We start from the raw sequence: 19,986 nt of genomic DNA, 5'->3' as shown, positions 1-19,986 counted from the left end.
TTAATATTATTTTTCTGACTTAGGTAGAAGCATATCACTTCCTTACCTTGAAGTAAACAGAAAAGATTTTTACTGTTGGCTGAGAGATCATCTAGTACAGGATTCTTAACTTTTTTGTGTGTTAAGGACCCTTTGGGGGTGGTGTTTTGAAACCACTATTACCCCTTCATAGAATGTTATTTTAATTCACAAAATACATAGGATTACAAAGACAATTAATTATGTAGAAGAATGGTTATCAGAATGTTTTTTAAACCAAGGTTATGGATGTGATATCAAGAATCCATATTCTAGTACAACTCTTAAAGATCAAGAAAAAGAATTTTTCCAAACCTAGATAAGGGCAAAGGTAGGACGAGCATATTGTCTCTTGTCTTTTTTTCTTGAGTATCCATCCTCTATGCCAAAGACATAAAGTAAGTAAAGATTGCATTTAAAATTTTGTAGTGGCACATTATTTGGTTTATTAAAATGCATATATTTTAACTAAGCAGGCTTTAAATTTTTATCATCTTGCAGAATTTATCTTTCAACACTTAAAGTTGATGTTACAAGCATCAGCTCATTATTTTCATCATTAACTTTCTATTTAAGCTTTGATTTACTACAGCTACCTTTCTCTTTATATTTGTCTTTTGTGTTAGTCCTATGTTCCAGGCTTTTACTTTCCACTTCAATTTTCCTTGTCCTAAACTTACAACATAATCTTGTGTTTAACATTGGAGTAATTTTACTTTTGAAACATTTGTACATCATTGTGTCAGCTTTAGGAAAGAATATTTGTTTTCAAGTAAAAGTTATTGTTAGAGTGATGCCATGTAAAATTCCTACTTTGAGTCAGCTTAGTGAAAAATCCCTTATTGGTTCTATTTTTTTTCCCCTTCATGTCTTTAGATATCACTTATATTTCTTAATAAATCCTTCCCCTCTCTCCCCCTACATCAGTTATAACAAGGGGCCGGAATTTGGCCTTGATTTTATTGATACAGAGAATTCCTATGTGAGGAAATACAAGTTGGCACCTTCTGTACAATTTATTATTTGCTTAAAGAGAAATAAGTCACTTGCCCAGAGTATATATCCAGTATTTATCAGAAGTGTTCCTGGCTTTCTTTACATTTCCCTATGATGATTGATCCCTTGTAACAAACAATAGTAGTAAAAAAGGGGAAAATTGTTCAACAAAGCCAAACACCACAAATTTTAAATTATACATGCGGTGTTTCTTACACTTGTATTTTTTTCTTTGGGGGTCAGACTTGTTCATTAGAATGTCAACAAATCGTAGTAGCCATGTTAATAATTAACTCTTTGGTCTTGTTGAAGCCAACACAGTACTTGCTGCTATGTTTTTTCTTCAATGATAAATACAGAAAAAAAACGTCAACACACCTAGGTTGGGGGCCATTCTTGTTATTTTTGATCTTTCTGTTTACATTGTTGTTGTCATCATCTTTATTTTTTTCCTTTTCCTATATGTTTCACTTTTCATCAGTTCATATAAATATTATTCTAGTTTTTCATATTCAATTTCTGTAGCTCAATAATAGTCCTTGGTTTTTGTGTACCACTATTTTCTTAGCCGTTCCCAAATAGAGAGGCATCTGTTATGTATCTGGTTCCTTGCTATTGCAAAAGGGATGCTGAAAATATTGTGATGTTTTTTAGACCTCTCTTTATATCTTCAAGCTTTTATACTGTTAGCATAATTTTTATTTGCTTTGTAGAATGATTGAACTAACCTCTGCTTCACCAACAGAAAATTTCCACTTATCTGTCTTTCATCAATACTTCAACAAAGGGAGTTTGGGCAGAGAGCACTGGGCCTGAAGTTAAGAAGACCTGAGGGTCACATCTTACCTCAGAAAAGTTTCTGAGTGTCTTATTAGCTGTGTAACCTTGGTCAAATCACCTAACCTCTATTTACTGGTGTCCTTGACTGTACAATGTGGATCGTGATAATAGTACCTATCTCCCAGGGTGGTTGTGAAAATCAAATAAGATAGTATTTTTAAAAATACTTATCTTGGGGCAGCTAGATGGCGCAGTGGATAGAGAGCACTGGCCCTGGAGTCAGGAGTACCTGAGTTCAAATCTGGCCTCAGACACTTAACACTTACTAGCTGTGTGACCCTAGGCAAGTCACTTAACCCCAATTGCCTCACTAAAAAAAAAAATACTTATCTTAAGGTTGGAAATCTATAAATGTTAGGTCTTATTATTTATAACATTTATTATTCACATATTTTTATATCTTTGCCAAGTTGTTACGTATGAGTTGAAAACTCAAGAGTTATTTTGATTTGCTTTTCTCATTTATGATTCATGACTTGGTTCCCTTTCAGCTGTTAATAGTTTGCAGTTCTTTCGAGAACTTTTTGAGAAATGGCTTTTGGCTTTAAGTACAGTATTTGTCAGTTTGCTGTATTGGATACTATTAGACCTTATTGGAGATAGTGGATGCAAAGATTTTTTTCCCCAGTCCCTTACCATCTTATCCTTACTATTTATGCTTAAACAAACAAAAAACCTCTACAAAGCATAGTCAGAGGAGAAATTTGGAAAATAATTGTAATTTAAAAAAATACTTTAACATCAAATCTTGCATTAAATATAACCAGGAAACAGGAAAATGTTTTCCAATTAATATATTTTAGTCACTTTCTTCATATAATTAATTCCACATTACTTTTCTTGACTGTTTGAAGCTCAGTTCTGCCAGTGGTATATTATTAGTATGCACATCCTTCCATAGGGATCTAGTGATTGCTAATGGATAATGGCAAGTTGGATGGAATGTTGGGCTTTGACTCAGGAATGCCCAAGTTCAGATCTAGCCTCAGAAACTTGTGTTTATCTTGTTTCCCCAACTATTGAGGGAAAACATCTCTCAGGATTGTTGTAAGGATTAAATGTGATGCTATCTATAAAGCATTTAGCATATAGCTGACACTGTATAATTGCTAGCTTTTATTAAGTGTTTAGATAGTTTTGATTATATGAAACTAAAAATATTTGGGTCATGTGACCAATAAAATAAAATTCTGGTCATTTTCTGTTATCCTTAGAGTTCTTCCAACCAGTCTAAAACGTGTTATGTACCAAAGATAAAGCAGCTTCAGTTGTCTCCATGGTCTAAGAGTCTAGGAACCTGAATGCAGAGAAAATCTATGTCAACTAATGTCTAACTCATATTCACTCACCACCTTTCTCTCCTACAACCTACCATGTTCTCATTCCATGGGCAAAATGCAACCAATATGTGCACATATCCACCCTTGTCCCCCTATGCAATTCTCCTTACCCCTACCCCCAATCTTTCCTTTTAGTGCATTGAGCTCCAAATCCCAAATTGCACAGAAATTTGCTGAGGCCTTGACAGCCAACACCATGAAATTAAGATATCTACAGCAGAGCAGAAGAAAACAGGTAAAAGGGCAGTACTTATGTCTAGGTTTATAGTAGATCTCATTCACACAAACCAACTACCATCCTCTTCTCAAAGCCACACTCCAAATGACAAATAACTGTCCAGTCAGCAGTAACAACACATGGCAATTCTCCTTACTGCCAGGCCAAAGAACTGAGGAACAGGGGAGATGGGGCAGAATACAGTGATATATGGGGTGTACAGAATACAAGGTGAAAAATATCTGTGGCATTCCACTAAGCATTAGGGAAAGAGCCCAGTATTCAGGTAGGGCTAATTCTGTCCTCCCAGAAGTCATTTAGGGTGAAGACATTCACTGGTTAACCATGACTTGTCCAGCATGGCTTCGAGGAAGCTAAGATGCTTAAAGATCTAGTCCCCAGGATAATAACCTGAGGGGAGGAGGTCAGAAAGCAAGCAATAGGAGAAAATAAGGGGGGAAAAACTGAAAGCACCAGAGATTCCCAAGAGAAAGAAAACTCAGACCTTGAATTTAAGCAGATAAAGCAACAAGGAAGGCATTAACAGCAGAAGATGGTACTTCTCTTCCCCCCCCCCCCCAATCTATTATAAATAGTTTGGGCATCGGTGATAAAATACTACAACACCTAACGAGACAGAAGACCCTGTGGATTTTGTGGAACCACATGTTGTTCCTGAGTGGTTTATCAAAGAGATGAGAATTATCAGAAGCAAAATTTAGGCTTGCGTAACAAAAATAATTCACAAAAACCAAACCAATGAACAAAAAACCAACTTGACCGCTGATTAGAAATGCAAATATACAGAAATGAAGAACAATCTGGGAAGGAAAATAAAAGGTAGAAACATTAAAAGAAAACACTTTATTCAAAACATATTGATCTTGAAGACAAGCTTCATATATATTATACGTCTCCCAGAAGAACACTTCAAGTTAAAAATCATGAACTACCATAATGTAAGAAATACAAAAATTCTTCAAAGAACCTTTGAACACAGAAAACAAAATGCCAGTTTTAAGATTGCATAGATCACCTCAAGAAAAAGCTCAGGGTTTTAAACTTCAAGAAACACAAGTGTGTAAATTTAACAGTTGCATTGAGAAAAATAAGTTCTGCTAGCAACCAGGAGAAAGATCTTCAAATACAAAGGAAAGGAAATTTGAATACATGAAATTTAAAAGTTTCTGCATGATGATCTAGGAATTTAGTAATTTAGTAATAATTCTTGAACCAGAGTTAAATAAAAGGCAGTGTACAAAATTATCCTTTAGCCTCACTTTTTTTTTTTTGACCCAGACATGATTTCAGAAGAAAACACTGTAGAATCTACTTCCACCAATGCATATTGGTAAATTGTATGTGGTTTCTAATCTCAGCAAATTAATAATAACCAGGGCACTTAAATCCAGTTGTTCCTTCATTCCCATAGCCACTCTTCCTTTTATTTGAAAATTTCCTTTTGTTTTCCTTTTTTCCCTTCAACTCACAGATTAATATTTGACAGATACATACAGTATTACAGATCTTGGCTTTAGAACTGTACTTAGAAAATATTAACATTTTCAGATAGGTGAGAAAACAATGTATGTACTATAGTGGTAATAGTTCTGATTTAGAAGTCAGAATACCTTAGTTTTGAGTAGTATTGGATACTGACACATAACCTTAGACATATATTTTCTTCAAGAGTTTTGGGGGCACCATTCCTTCTATTTTCTTCACTGGGTCCTCATCCAGATAGCACCTTCAATAACCTTTGATATTCCAAAGGGTTCTGTCCTGGGCTCTCTTTTCCCTGTCTAATATTTCACTTCATGTTCTAATCAGCTTCCATGCGTTTAATTACATCTATACGCTGACAGTTTTCAAATCCACCTATCCTGCCTCTTGCCAGCCTCCATTTTCACATCTCCAAGTACCCTTCAGACATCTCAAACTGGATGTCTGGTAGATATCTTAAACCTAACATGTCCAAAACTAAACTCATCTTTACGTTTAAATGCTCCCTCCTCCTACCTTCCCTATTAATTTAGAGGGTAATACCATCCTCCTAGTCCCTCAGTCTAGATGTCATCCTGGATTCCTCACTATTTCTCACAAACTGTTGGTTTCATCTTTAGGACATCTCTTAATGTCTTCTTTTTCTCACATCATGGCTTCACTATTGCAATAGTGTGCTGGTACATCTGCCTGCCTCAAGTTAATGTGTCTCAATTTAGACACCAAAGTGGTTTTCCTAGTGTACATCTGACTCTTACTCCATAAATTCCAGTGATTTCCCTATCACCTCCTGGATTAAATCCAAAAATCCCATTTGGCATTGAAAACTTGTCATAGCCTAGCCCCCTCCTGTCTTTCCAGTTCCCTAACCCCTTTCTTCCTTCCCTGTACTTCTCAATTCAGTAACATTGACCTCATCCTTCTATGAATAAGACACTCCATCTCATCTCTGGTTGTTTTCTTTGTCTGGCCCCCATTTCTGGAATTCTCTACCTCTTCAGCTCTACCTGCTGTCTTCCCTGGTTTGCTTTAAGTCTCAACCAAAATCCCATTCTACAACAAGTTTTCTTAACTCTAGTGGCTTCCAACAATTTACTATTTTACTGAGTATAACTTTCTTGTACATATTTACTAGTTACCTTTCCTCTCCTTTTCTCCCCACCATTCCCCATCCCCCATTTAGATTGTGAGTTTCTTGAGGACAGGGATAAATACCTTTTGCTTCTTTTGTTTCATTAGTACTTAACATTGTGCCTGGCATTTAGTAGGTGCTTATTAAGTTTTTATTGACTGAATTTGTCCTCCCTTCTTTTCTAAGTTCTTTACTATTGACATAATGTCTCTAATCATAATCATATCATCTAATCATTTAGATTATACTGTTTGTTAAACATGATAGAAGGTTTAAGTTTAATTTCTGCCAGAATCCTTTCCAGTTTTCCCAGTGGTTTTTATCATTGGAGTTCTTTCCTCAGTATTTAATATTTTTCTGTTCTTTTTACAAATAAATTTTTATAATATCTTATTTACCTATAAAGGATCCCTTTGATAGTTTGGTTGGTATTATTTTAATACTGTAACATTAACTTTATTGGCATTTAATTTTTATTATATTGGTATAGCCGATGAGCAGTGATCATTCTTCCAGCTATTAAAATAAAGGATTTCATGACTGAATTTACAAGTTTGAGTTTGCTTTGAAAGTTGGGATTGACTCCCTTTTATTTTATGCATTTCATGTTATTTATAATGGAATTTCTTTTTAATATTATTCAATTTGGGATTTTGTTATGCATATATAGAAATATTTTTGATTTTTATTAGTTTATTTTGGATCTTTGCTAAGGCTATTATATCATCTAGTTTCATTTCTGATTTCTTTGGAATTTTAAGTAAACCATTTCATCAGCATATAGGGATAGTTTTATCTCCTTGACTTAACTTTATACTTGTAATTGCTTTCTCTTCTTGCTGTTACTAACATTTCTAGAACTAGATCAATTAATAGCAGTAAGAATAGACATTCTATTTATGTATTTATTGCTACTGTATCTCCATTGAAAATTATGCTGCTATTTGGTTTTTGATTGGGAGGGGTATTGTCATATTAAAAGTAGAATTCCTCTATGCCTATACTTTGTAGGGAAATTCATATTTCTCAATGGAATCAGCATCCTCAAAAATTAGGGAAATTTTTTACTTTTCCCTCTCTTTTCTTCACAATTAGTAAATATTTTAAGCTCTTTCTCACTTGTGAAAACCTATAACATCTAGCTTATTTTCTATTGACTATTTCCCTTTAATTCTTACTACCACTACTACTTGACTAGATTATTTCATTACCCTCCCAACTCCAGTCTAATTTACATGCAATTACCAGATTGATCATCCTAAAGTAAAAATCTACTCTGCACTCCCTTGCCCACAAGCCTTCAGCATATCCTAGTCACCTACTAAGTAAAATATAGATTTCTTTTTCAAACTTCAAAGATTTATTCATGGTATGGCCCATTGCTCTCTTCTCCTCCTCCTCCTCCTCCTCCTTCTTTCCCTTAATCTTTGCTATGCATTAGCAAAACTTGACTGATTTTCTGTTCTGTAAACAGATAGCAGTTCTACCTAACTCCCAAATAGAAAATTTATATCATTGACTGTTTTCTATACTACCATTTTTCCTTTCCAACTACCTGACAGATCTGCTTGGAAGTACTATCACCACCTCATTATATTTTAAAATAATACTCACCTAACCTCCAAAACCAATTATCTGTCATAACTTTGTTTTCTGTTCACCAGTTTCCCAATCCCATATTTTGAAACCTTTAAGAAAAAAATCTAACTTTTTGCTAGACTCTAATATGTGCAAATACAAGGTATGAATACATAGTTTGGAAAGTTTATTTGCAAGAAAGTTAAAAGGACTTGTAAAAGCCAAATGGAAGAGTTTATAGTTTATCCTATAGTGCATAAGGAACTATGGATACCTGTTTCATTTGGGAATTATGTGGTAATAACCTGTGGTTACGGAAAAATAATACTTTGGCTGCTATGTGGAGTATAGTTTAAAAAGGAAAAAATATTTGAGGCAAGAAGACCAGTTTAGAGGCCATTATAACATTCCAAGAAAGAGGTAATGAGGACCCCAATTCATTTATAGCTATGTCAGTAGTGAGAAGAAAGCAGATATAAGGGATGTAAAGAAAAGAATATAATTTGGCAGTTGATGGAATATGTGGTATGAGAGAGTATAATGTCAGTAATGATATGCCTAATGTAAACAATAATTTGTAAACCTGGGAGACTAAAAATTCAGGAGAGTTGAGTTCTGAGGGAAAAATGATTTCTGTTTTATTATATGTTTTTGCCTTTCTTTGTATCCCCAGCACTTAGCACAGTACCTCTCACATAGTAAGTGCTAACTACATTCGTTTCACCTGATTGAAATGTCCAGAAGGCAGTGCTGGATTGGAGCTCACAACAGTGGACCTGGATATATAAATCTGTATCATATGCAAAGAAATGGTCATTAAGCCAGTAGGAATTAATGAGATAACCAAGTGTAGATAGATAAGAGACTATACCTTTACAATTAGTGGGTATGATAATGGATAATGAAATCAGACTGGTCAGGGTAAAACATGACAACAAACCATGGTCACAGAAATTCAGGGAACAGAAAGGATGGTCAGCAGTACCAAATGCCAGAGAGGTCAGGAACGATGCTTTGATTCACATATCTATTTTCTTAGTATGGAGAGTCTTGTCATCAGTAGTCTAGGCTAGTTTTTCCATATATATTACAGTGGTGGGAAAGAGAAGGAGTAAAGAGTGTTAAAGAACAAAATTTTTAGAAAATCCATAAATGTTGGCCATCTATAAATACTAGTATTCTGAATGTATACTTTTTGTCCAAACACCAACACACTGACATACTATTTATATAAATGAACAACACTATTGATATTTCCATGAAAAAGTATGGCAAAAGACAAAAGCATGTTGCCTCTAAATTGGCAGAATGGTTTGCAGACTCCTTGGAGTAGGAAACTATGGAGTTGATAGAGTTGTTTTCATTGTGCATCCAAAGGCAATAATAAAATTCTTTTCATGGATACTTCATCATTTCTTCTTATAGTGCTCATGATGGGTATAATCAAAGAGACCACCATGAAGATAATCATAGCTTATGAACCTACATCTGTTGGAGAGGATGAAAAGGTAGAAAAATAATTTGACAAAATATTTCAAACGAAGTGAAAAATACACTTTGATAGTCATTGGATTTTAATGAGAAGCTTGACAAGGAAGAATAAAAGAAAAGTGTTGTTGAATCAAATTTTAGAAATGAGAAAGGTCAAAGACTTGTTGACTACATCGAAACTTCTTTTTGGATAGATTAGAAGATTGTACAGGATGAATGTCAACTAACCTCTCCCTCCCTCCCTCCCCAAATAAAATTGATGGGAAACTGAGTAGTCAGACCATAGACTAGTTCAAGTAGAACAAAAATAAAAATAAAAATCCAATTAGAAGAAAGGATAAAGATTGGGAAATTCATTCATCTAACTGCAGTTCCTTCCACCGAACCTATTCAGATGAACTATCAATACAGAAAAGTGTGAAAAGGCAGAGATACTGACATTGATTATCATCATTTATTCTGAGACTAACTAACTAACATAGAGTAATCATCACAACTAGGTGGCCAAAAGAACCTAGGGCCTTTCCTGGCCAGAGAACATTGGATCTCCTTGCCATATAGGGAGAAATTGAAGTAGAACAAAACTTTTGTAGATTTCAAACTTAATTGTAACCCACCACAGAGGAAAATGGTATATTATGATCCCCACTTCAAAACAGTGGTATGTAGAAAACTTGATGTTAGGATCAAGTGATCTACAGTACCCCATAAAGCATTCAGAACTATGAAGACACTCTCAAGAGGACAATAGATAGCTAGGAAATGGGATAAATGTGTTAGTGTTTCTCTAAAGACCTTTATTGTCCAAGACAGTGGAACATTTGGACTCTTAACCTCAGATCCTCATGCACATTCAAAGAAACTGATATTGCACTTAAGACAGTTGGGAAGAACAGCGAGGTGAATCAAGGAAATCTGTGCTGACCATTGTACAATCTTGAAAGCATTGACAGATCATTTTTCAAGTTATTCGTGGGGAAGGGAATGAAAGATATTAAAATGAATCTGATCTCATCTAATGTGGTTAATGCAGATCACATTCCATCCACATCTTAATCTGTTATGACTTGTCCATGACTTTCAACAAAAGCTAAACATCTATTCCTACCCAATAAGTTTGGTGGCCTTCCTCAGATGTTATTGACATGCATACTCTTGAGAATAGACAAGTCCATCAGTTATCCTTTGATCTTGCTTTACTCAGGTAAAAATAATGCCTGTTACGCGACAGATGCTGTACTAGAAGTTGGCCCCCTCTTTTATAGCTTTTTTTTGGGGGGGGTGAGGCAATTGGGGTTAAGTGACTTGCCCACAATCTCACAGCTAGTGTCAAGTGTCTGAGGTCGGATTTGAACTCAGGTCCTCCTGAATCCAGGGCCAGTGCTTTATCCACTGTGCCACCTAGCTGCCCCTTTTATATCTTCTTAATGATATCATTTATGTCTCTTCTGTGTAATGATTCACTAGTATTATTTTGTAGCCAGCTCATGCCTGAGATATCTCTACCTTTGACCTGTGGGTAACCTGAAACTAATTCTTAGGAGACTGCTATACAGGATTATTGTCCAAATATTCTTAAGAAAACGGGCTTTTTTTGCCCCAGGAAAAGGGCAGTTATCAATAAAGCGTGTGATTTCCCAAAGACAATCTAGCCTCCCACTTTTTCTACTTTTGGCCAACTTCATTGTAAATCAATATTGTCTAGCAACATATATGTAGAGATAGACCCACTCTAGGTTGATCATCTAACTGTAGATAATAATCTGCATAATAAACATTTTTTATTTACTTTAGTTTTTTTTTCCTTATATAGATGGGTTTAGTTCTTTCAATGATTCTGCAGTGTTCCAGAGCTTGATAGAAATAGGACCAAGGAATAATAAGGGTTATCTTTGCAAAAATCTATGATTACATAAGTTAGGTAAGCTGATCATGTGAAAGCAGAGGAGAAGAGTAGATATCCCAGGTGCTGCATACACTCATGAAATTGAAAAAGATCTAAAAACTCCCACATTGGAAAGGGCCTTTCTGGATATGAAAACTGTATAAAGGATTAAATGTCTTTTATAGGGTTTATTTCTGAATTGATGGGGAGTGACTATAGATGCACTGAAGTAATGCTTCATCATGCAAACCTTATGTAGGAATTATTGTGTTATCTTTAAATTTTGAAGTAAAATTGTTTCTATAATGTTAAAATTCCTTTTTTAAATGACTATGTTGTGATTTTATAATTCATAGTGCTAAATTTATTTTGAAAAAATACTTCCCAGAATGCTTATTATATAAAAATTAAAGAGCCTCTTTTTAGTTGATTATTCCTTGGGAACAACAGTGTAAATTTATAACTTGTTTTGTGTAGACCATTATTACCTATGTCATTTATTTTTTGTTTGTTTTTCTTTATAACTGTATGTTTTAATGTAATACTAAAAACAGGTTAGTTGTTTTGCCTTCTTAGGGAATGTTGTGGTCTTACAGTATTTAGGCTGACAATTTCTAAATGCAGTACACTTATTCAACCTATCCATTGTTTTAAAAAAGACTTGTACTTTTTACTCAAGCTAAGTGTAATGTTAAATATGAGTGTTAAAATATGAATGCATCTTATGGAAGCTTAAATGTTCTTTTATATTTTATAATGTACAATACCTCCTTAGAATAGTTGAAGCATTTTATAATATAGTAATAAAGTTTTTTTGAATTTTTTTCCCCCTCCCATCCCTCTCAGGTGCTATTCAAGTATTGGAAAAGTTCAGGATGCCTTTATATCTTATAGGCAGTCAATTGATAAATCAGAAGCAAGTGCAGATACATGGTGTTCAATAGGGTAAGGCATTGTATAAGAAAACAATCATTGTTTATATTGTTTATATATTAAAACAAAGACCTTTGCATTATGTACCATATGTTGCATATCTTGTTGGACTTAATAAGCCTCTTTAGAAGATATTTAATTCTTTCTCCTCTTTCTTTTTTTACCTTTTTTTAGTGTGCTATACCAACAGCAAAATCAGCCTATGGATGCTTTACAGGCTTATATATGTGCTGTACAATTGGACCATGGCCATGCTGCAGCCTGGATGGATCTGGGCACTCTGTATGAGTCCTGCAACCAGCCTCAGGATGCCATTAAATGCTATTTAAATGCAACGAGGAGCAAAAATTGTAGTAATACCTCTGCACTTGCAGCCCGGATTAAGTATTTACAGGTAAAATTTAAATAGCATTTACAAAAGAGATATTTTTGCCCATGACACAGCAGGCAGGAAGAGGGTGGATGGCTGGCAAGTTTGTCTAGTTGTGTCATGGTGTTTATGATCTGTTTTCATACTATGTATACATATCATAGCTTGCAGTATTATTTTATGTTCCATTTTTAAGTGAGATATAAAGTATTTCTAATATGCTCTTTTGCACATTTACTCAGTTGATGCATATTGATTTACATAACTTTTTTTTCTATGTATTGTCTACATTTTTAAGTTTCCATAGCATTTTAGAGAAAGAACACAAACACTGTCTTTCACTCTTGCTTGAAGTTTCATAAGATAATAATTATGAGAGCTCAACTTTGTTCTGATTCTCACAAAGGTTTATATTCTGGTTACCCTCTTTATCCTTAGCATCTTTCTAAAACCCCAAATTTAGAATCTATTTTCTTTAAACATAATTAGCTACAGCATTTAGGAAGATATAGTGGACTTGCTCTTACTAAAGTAGGCTTGTGTTAAATTTGCTTTTTACATAATTTTTCCTAGGCTCAGTTGTGTAACCTTCCACAAGGTAGTCTACAGAATAAAACTAAATTACTTCCTAGTATTGAGGAGGCATGGAGCCTACCAATTCCCGCAGAGCTTACCTCCAGGCAGGGTGCCATGAACACAGCACAGCAGGTGAGAAGTTGGGTTATATTCTGCAGGTGCCCAGCTTTAAGGGTTATTTCAATCTTTAGTGGTCAAGCTTATATTTTACTAAGTGCAGGACTGGCTTTCTTGATAATACAAAGCCTTTGATTTAATTACAAAGGGATTCTTTCTAGATCAAGGTAATACTCCCTATAATGGGGGAGAAATTTGGGGTACCAATTTAGAACCTTTGTGGATTTTCATGATTTTGAGAGAGATTTCTCAAGTAGAAATGCTGCAGTGATTATATTATTTTTTTTTTAAATTAAATCCCAAGGAAGGTACACATTCCTCCACTGATAATTCATTTGATTTTGATTTTCAATCATTGTAATCAGCTATGTCCACATAGCTTTGAAAATTATGCAGCTTATAAAAGTTTTTAATTTGAAGGAAAGAATTAAGAGTATATAGAACCATATTTTTGTCTTCCTTCTGTGATTCTTAGGCTTGTAAACCTCATCATCCAAATACTGAACCTGTATTAGGCCTCAGTCAAACACCAATTTCACAGCAATCCTTGCCACTACACATGATTCCTTCTAGCCAAGTAGATGACCTGTCCAGTCCTGCCAAGAGGAAAAGAACATCTAGTCCAACAAAGGTATATATTCTAGAGAACTAGAAAACCCCAATCCAAAAACAGGCCCAAAATGCACGAAGATTTTGAAATTGCAACATCAATTGTTCTGATTTTTATACTTGTGGACATCAGGGAGGGAGTGAAAGGTTTGAGTTTCTCTGATAATTATACATTTTTAACACTGTATTTCATCATGAAATCCTAGCATCATAATAAATAAAGCTAGAGATCAGATACATGCATCAGGCCATTTTATCCATTTCCCTGCTGCTAAGATTTTAAAACGCTTTTCACCATCACTTTCCAGTAGTACTGAAGTATATAAAATGTTGGGTCTAAATGACAGCATGCTTTTTAAAAAAGGAATGATTTGTTTCATAATTTGAGGGTGGTGGGTGTGAGGGTGGGTTTAAAGAATCGATATGTTTATATATACTATTAATAATTTCCCCTGCCCCTAAATTTAGTATTAACTTCTCAAATTATTCATCTTTTAATAATGTTACTTTTGAATGAACTCGGTATTTTAAAATCATTTCTTAGTCAAACTGCAGTATTTAATCCAATTCATTGTCATTTAGTCCCCATTAGTTATTGTTGTTTGGACTAACCACTATATTCTTTAATCATTTTAACATTTTAACATATTTTCTTCAGAATACTTCCAATACCTGGAGTAGTGGCCATACAGTGTCACATCCTCCAGCACAGCAACAAGTTCATTCATGGTGCTTGACACCGCAGAAATTACAGGTACGTATACCAACAAGAGTATTTTAAGGTTTAGAACGTTTTTGTTTTGTTTTGTGTTGCCCCCAAATTATATTATTGGAAAGTTTATCCTTCCCTTGAAAATACACCCAGTCTTAGTAGTTCATCCTTTGCTAGAAATGCTAATAGGTTTAACTGAAAGAAACTTTGGAGTAAGCCGGCCTGGGTTTGAGTCTAGACTGACATTTAGTAATTTTTTGACCCTGAGAAAAGTTAATAAACTTCCTTACATCTCTGCTTTCTCAACTATAACTGTGATACCTATCTTTCTCTGTTTGCCATGAGGATTAAAGGAAATAAGATACATAAAATATACTATAAATGTGTGATTACTTTTGCTGTTACTGTATATATATTTCATATACATACCTTTGTTTTTTCGGCTTATCTTGTAAGGTAGACATAGGTAGATTCAAACTTCTGATACACTGTATAAATACTGCCAGACTATAGATGTATTGCCTACTTTTACATTCAGTGAATTACAGGAGATTGTGTCTTAAATTTACTCATCATACAGCAGAGTCTTAATTGTGTATGTTTGGTATACTGACTACAAATGCTCTTTTTTCTTTGTTTTGTGATAATAATGAAACCTGGAGTCAGTGCTAAAGGGAATGAGAACTATAGGTCATTATCGCAGATCACTGGAGTAATATGCTATATACATTTTACCATTACAGTTTAAATATACTGTATTGCTAAACATCATTGTGAAATATGACTAGAAAGGAACATTGATAAGTAACCTGATGTTAAGAAAGCGTTCCACTTAAGGTGTCATGGAAACAATGCAGTTGAGCATATGCTATTAAATTGAGATCTCTAGTGGTTAAGAAATACAGAAATACATAAGATTTTAATTGCTTTCAAGTAATTTGGAAGAAAATTTAAGAATTTTGTAGAAAATTCTTCTGGAACTTTTTTATACTAATTTTTGCTTTAACTAGAAAACCAGTTGGAACATATGAATTTTGATTTTGAAACTTGTGGCATTTGATTTCAGGGGTTTTTTGTTTGTTTGTTTTGTTTGTTTTTATTTCATTTTGTTCTGTTTTTGTTTTGGGTTTTGGTTTTGTTTTGTTTTTGTAGTGGGAAATTACTGTACTGTGACCTGTCCCTCTTTACTTGGAGGGAAATGAGAGGGACAAGAGAAGGAGAATGAATGTTATTTTCATTGCATATTCCCTTCTTCTCTTACCCCTACAACCCCAAATTCCCCAGGCGGTAACTGCCCCTGCAGTAGAACTGAAGTCATTCAAATATCATGTAAGAGTGTAAGAAATACCTTAAATAGATTACCTGTAAAAACCGAGTAGCAGTTCAATTTTAGCAGTACTGTTTGAGGTGCTGGAGGTCAGGAGAAAGAAAACTAGATTGAGTCAGGGAACTTGCCTTCAAATCCAGCTCTTTCACTTAACCTTCCTGGGTCTCAGTTTTCTCATCTGAAAATGAGAGATCAGAATACATCTCCCAGAACTCAGGCTAGGTTCTTATGGAAGATCAACAGATACAATGAATAAATGGAATGTTTATCTCATCAAAGTATATAGCATCATATGGATTCTTTCAGTGCAGCTTGTTTAAAACATTTAAAATTAAGTGAATATTTTGTATTATTGATAGATTTTAGATCATTAAAAAAAGCTAATTAATCAGAATGTCCCATTTGAAAGATTTCCAAATGAAAGGAAATGTAGATTTTTGACATGGAACCGTAATATGTGATTCTTGCTTTCTTCAAATGGTTAAATCTAATAATAGTTATAATAATAGAATTGCAGAGTTGGAAGGAACTTTAGAAGATTCACATAGTCCAGTACCTTTATCTTACAGTTTTAAAAAGTTGAGGTCAGGAAATCATACAACTTACTATAGGTCACACATCTGACTTATAACATTGAATTGGAAGCCCGAGTTCATGCAGCTTAATATTTTGAATGGCGGGAAGTTCCTTCTTTCTCTGGCTTTTTATTTATTTTATATATGGATGTGTTGACCATTTTATATGGGGCACATAGGAATTTTAATTTTTAGTTTCTCTTTTCCATTTGCCCTTTTCTAGCACTTGGAACAGCTTCGTGCAAATAGAAATAATTTAAATCCAGCACAGAAACTAATGCTGGAACAACTGGAGAGTCAGTTTGTTTTGATGCAACAACATCAGGTGTGTATTAAAGTGATTCTTTAGGATTTTTGTGGTATGATTTCTCATTTTTTTAAAGTTTGAGGTCATCTTAAGTGTTGTTTCACACCCACTTAAATGACCAAAACAAATACCTTGTACTTTTTAAAGTAAAATTCTGTTTGATTTGTACTTTATTTATAGTGTTAGAAATAAGGTTTTAGAGAAAAGTTAAGCATTAAAAATCAGTAGAGCAACAAGCATTTTATTTTAAAAAGAGCCTATTCAGTGCCAGTTACAGTAATACAGATAGAAAACTGAGTTAGAAGGGCTCTCAAAAAATCTTCATTCAACTAGGGGGATACAACATATTCACATATAAGCCATTAAGATATAGTATGTGCAAAAGAAATGCAAAAAAGTATTAGAATTGAAAATGTTAAGCAAACTTGAGGTGGTTTAGGCTTTTTCTGAATAATTAAGAATGGTTTACTTTAGTGTTTCTCAAGGGAAATTTATTTATTTCAAATTCAGCTTAACCAAATTTCCTATCCTCATTAGCTTAAGGTATTTATCTCTTGTATACTTTCTCTGCTATCAGTTACATTTATTACTTGCCCAACATCTGACACTTAATTTTACTTTTAGTTAAGGTAAATAATATAATAATAACATACGGTATAATCAAGTGGTAGAAGGAAAGAAAATGAAGTGCTACTAATAAAGGATAGTTATAACATTTCTGAGACCTTGACAGTAATTCTCTTCTCCTAATACCCAAGGAAAATTAAAAAAAAAAACTTGGTTTTTATAGTTCTCTACTTAATAAAATATTCAACATATAAGAAAAATTTTGTACCTTTTACTAGAATACTTGATTTTTTTAAAAATTAAAATTTTATGTGTATTTTTAGCCCAAAGGATAAAAATTACAATGAATTCATCATATATTGACTACATGTTAACCTCATACTCTTTTTCTTTTGATTCACATGAATAATTATCTTTCTTACCTCTTTTTCAAAGATGAGACCAACAGGAGTTACACAGGTACGAGCTACTGGAATTCCTAATGGGCCAACAGCTGACTCATCACTGCCTACAAACTCTGTCTCTGGTCAGCAACCACAGGTTGCTCTAACCAGAGTGCCTAATGTCACTCAGCCTGGAATCCGTCCAGCCTGCCCTGGACAGCCTTTGGCAAATGGACCCTTTCCAGCAGGCCCAGTTCCCTGCAGTACCGCAAGAACGCTGGGTAGTACAGACACTATTTTGATAGGCAATAATCACATAACAGGAAGTGGAAGTAATGGAAATGTGCCTTACCCGCAGCGAAACGCACTCACTCTACCTCATAACCGCACAAACCTGACCAGCAGCGCAGAGGAGCCGTGGAAAAACCAACTCTCTAACTCCACTCAGGTAATAGGATAACAACTGCATTATTGGCTTGATATTACTAACAATTTGCCTGCATTTTCATTTTATTAAGCTTTTTGGGCAGAGGTGAAAATCGGATTAATCATGAATGAATGGTACAGGTTAGAAAAACTTGTTTTTTAAAGGTAATGGTTGACTTGAAGACCTTTATTGCCATTTTATAAATAACGTTTTAAGCGTTATAGTATATATGGGCATATTCAACGCAAATTCAATCTTGCCAAGTTTGGCAAGCCATTTGTGTTAGTACCTGGTTTTTCTTTTCTTTTCTTTTCTTTTCTTTTCTTTTCTTTTCTTTTCTTTTCTTTTCTTTTCTTTTCTTTTTTTTTTTTTTTTTTAGTGAGGCAATTGGGGTTAAGTGACTTGCCCAGGGTCACACAGCTGTTAAGTGTTAAGTGTCTGAGGCTGGATTTGAACTCAGGTCCTCCTGACTCCAGGACTGGCGTTCTATCCACTGTGCCACCTAGCTGCCTTCCCCCACCTTTTCAAAGAAGGTTGGAAAGTGCATTTTCATCTCTCTTCTTTTGGGCCAAGCTTGACCATCTCAATTTCATAGCATTTAGTTTTGGTTTTCTTGTTCTTGTTCCTGTTCTTTCCATTTACATTTTTATTATAGTGTCTGTTGCTTTCCTGGTTTTGATTACTCACTTTGCCATCAGTTCATATAAGTCTTTCCAAGGTTTCTCTCTGTTCTTAGTCATTGTTTCCTATAGTGCACTAATTTTTCTTTTAGTCACTTAACAAATTTTGATTAGCTTTTCATCAAGTGATAGGTAACTCTTTTCTTTTTGGTACTAGTTTGTTATTATAAAACTTGCTTCTGTAAATATTTTTGCGTATGTGGGGCCTTTCTTTTTTGTCATTGATTTTCTTGCAGGCTAAGAGAAGGAATATACCTCCCATTGAGATCTTTCATGGGGTGGGTGGGGACAGGGTCAAAGAGTATGGACATTTGAAGTCACTTTCTTAGTATAATTCCAAATTGCTTTCCAGTGTAGTTGGACCAACCAACAGGATTTATGAAAGGAGACTAAGAAAGATTTCTTAGCAATTTTGCCTCCAGCATTCTGTGATGCTGGAACTTAGATAGATGTTATTCCTGTTCCAGTGGGAGGAGGATAGGATTTAAGAGGCAATGGAGCTACATAAAATCCTCAGACTACTACTATGAAGCCTGAAAAGGCCCTGTACATGAGGCCAAGTACCATTATTTACCAGAGTGATTCAGGAGAACTGTACTGGTAATTTCTTGCTAAGATAGTCACTCTGTTAGTGGCTGAGCTTTGGATCTGTTGGCAGCATGAAACTAAATAACTTCGGTCTCCCAAGTTAGGACTTTGCCTAAGGCAGTACTGAATAGCTTAAAGTAGAAAGATGCCTAAATTAAAGACTTGCATACACACAGGTGGGGGTGGGGGTGGGGGGTTGTAGTATTTAATTATAGGTGCTAGTGATATAAATATAAAGAGTGAAACAATGCCTACTCTCAAGGATCTTATAGTCTAATGAGAGGGATGATAAGTACAGATATATATATGCATATATATGTGTATGTGTGTATATATGTGTATATATATACACACACATATTATAGACACATGTACACAAATTCATGGTTGTCTGTAAAAGGGTAAAGAAGGATGCTAACAGGTATATTAAGAAAGGCTTCATATTGAAGTAATATTTGAATTGTCAAATCAAGAACTATTAAGTTTCTAGTATGTGGCATATCATAAAAAGCCATTCAGTATCTTCATAAAAACTGTCTTTAAAACCACTTCAGTAATTATGTTGTACACAATATATATGGAAAAAGTTTCACAAGTGAAAGAACATCAGATCATTAGGTCAAAAGTTTTCAGTTTTAGAAACTGTTCCAAAGGCATTATTATCTCTTTAACTAAATTTAATCAAGACTGTCTTGATTGCAAAAATGGCTTTCTTCAGATAATTTTGTTGCTTTAGAGACTGTTATTTAACACCTCTAAATGCTCTCAAAAGAAACCAAAAAATACTACTGTTGTTTTTATTGACATTCTACTAA

The 19,986-nt window shown here is 34.3% G+C and overlaps 1 protein-coding gene across 6 annotated transcripts in view; it reads left to right on the top strand.

Moving 5' to 3' along the window:
- The window catches only part of KDM6A (lysine demethylase 6A), a 272,112-nt gene that overhangs the window by 201,653 nt on the left and 50,473 nt on the right, over nt 1-19,986 (top strand). For 2 of the 6 annotated variants that reach the window (XM_043993007.1, XM_043993009.1), the window contains 7 exons: nt 11,847-11,945; nt 12,108-12,327; nt 12,877-13,011; nt 13,472-13,627; nt 14,264-14,359; nt 16,443-16,544; nt 17,529-17,924. In XM_043993007.1, coding sequence (XP_043848942.1) covers nt 11,847-11,945; nt 12,108-12,327; nt 12,877-13,011; nt 13,472-13,627; nt 14,264-14,359; nt 16,443-16,544; nt 17,529-17,924 — 1,204 coding nt within the window. The remainder of the gene's footprint in view (nt 1-11,846; nt 11,946-12,107; nt 12,328-12,876; nt 13,012-13,471; nt 13,628-14,263; nt 14,360-16,442; nt 16,545-17,528; nt 17,925-19,986) is intronic. The other 4 variants (XM_043993005.1, XM_043993004.1, XM_043993006.1 and 1 more) reach the window with 4 other exon arrangements.

Source organism: Dromiciops gliroides, chromosome 3 (genome assembly GCF_019393635.1).
Source record: "Dromiciops gliroides isolate mDroGli1 chromosome 3, mDroGli1.pri, whole genome shotgun sequence".
Classification (NCBI taxonomy): Eukaryota; Metazoa; Chordata; class Mammalia; order Microbiotheria; family Microbiotheriidae; genus Dromiciops; species Dromiciops gliroides.
Note: the sequence above shows the minus strand (reverse complement) of the source record. Positions and strands in the feature narration are given on the sequence as shown.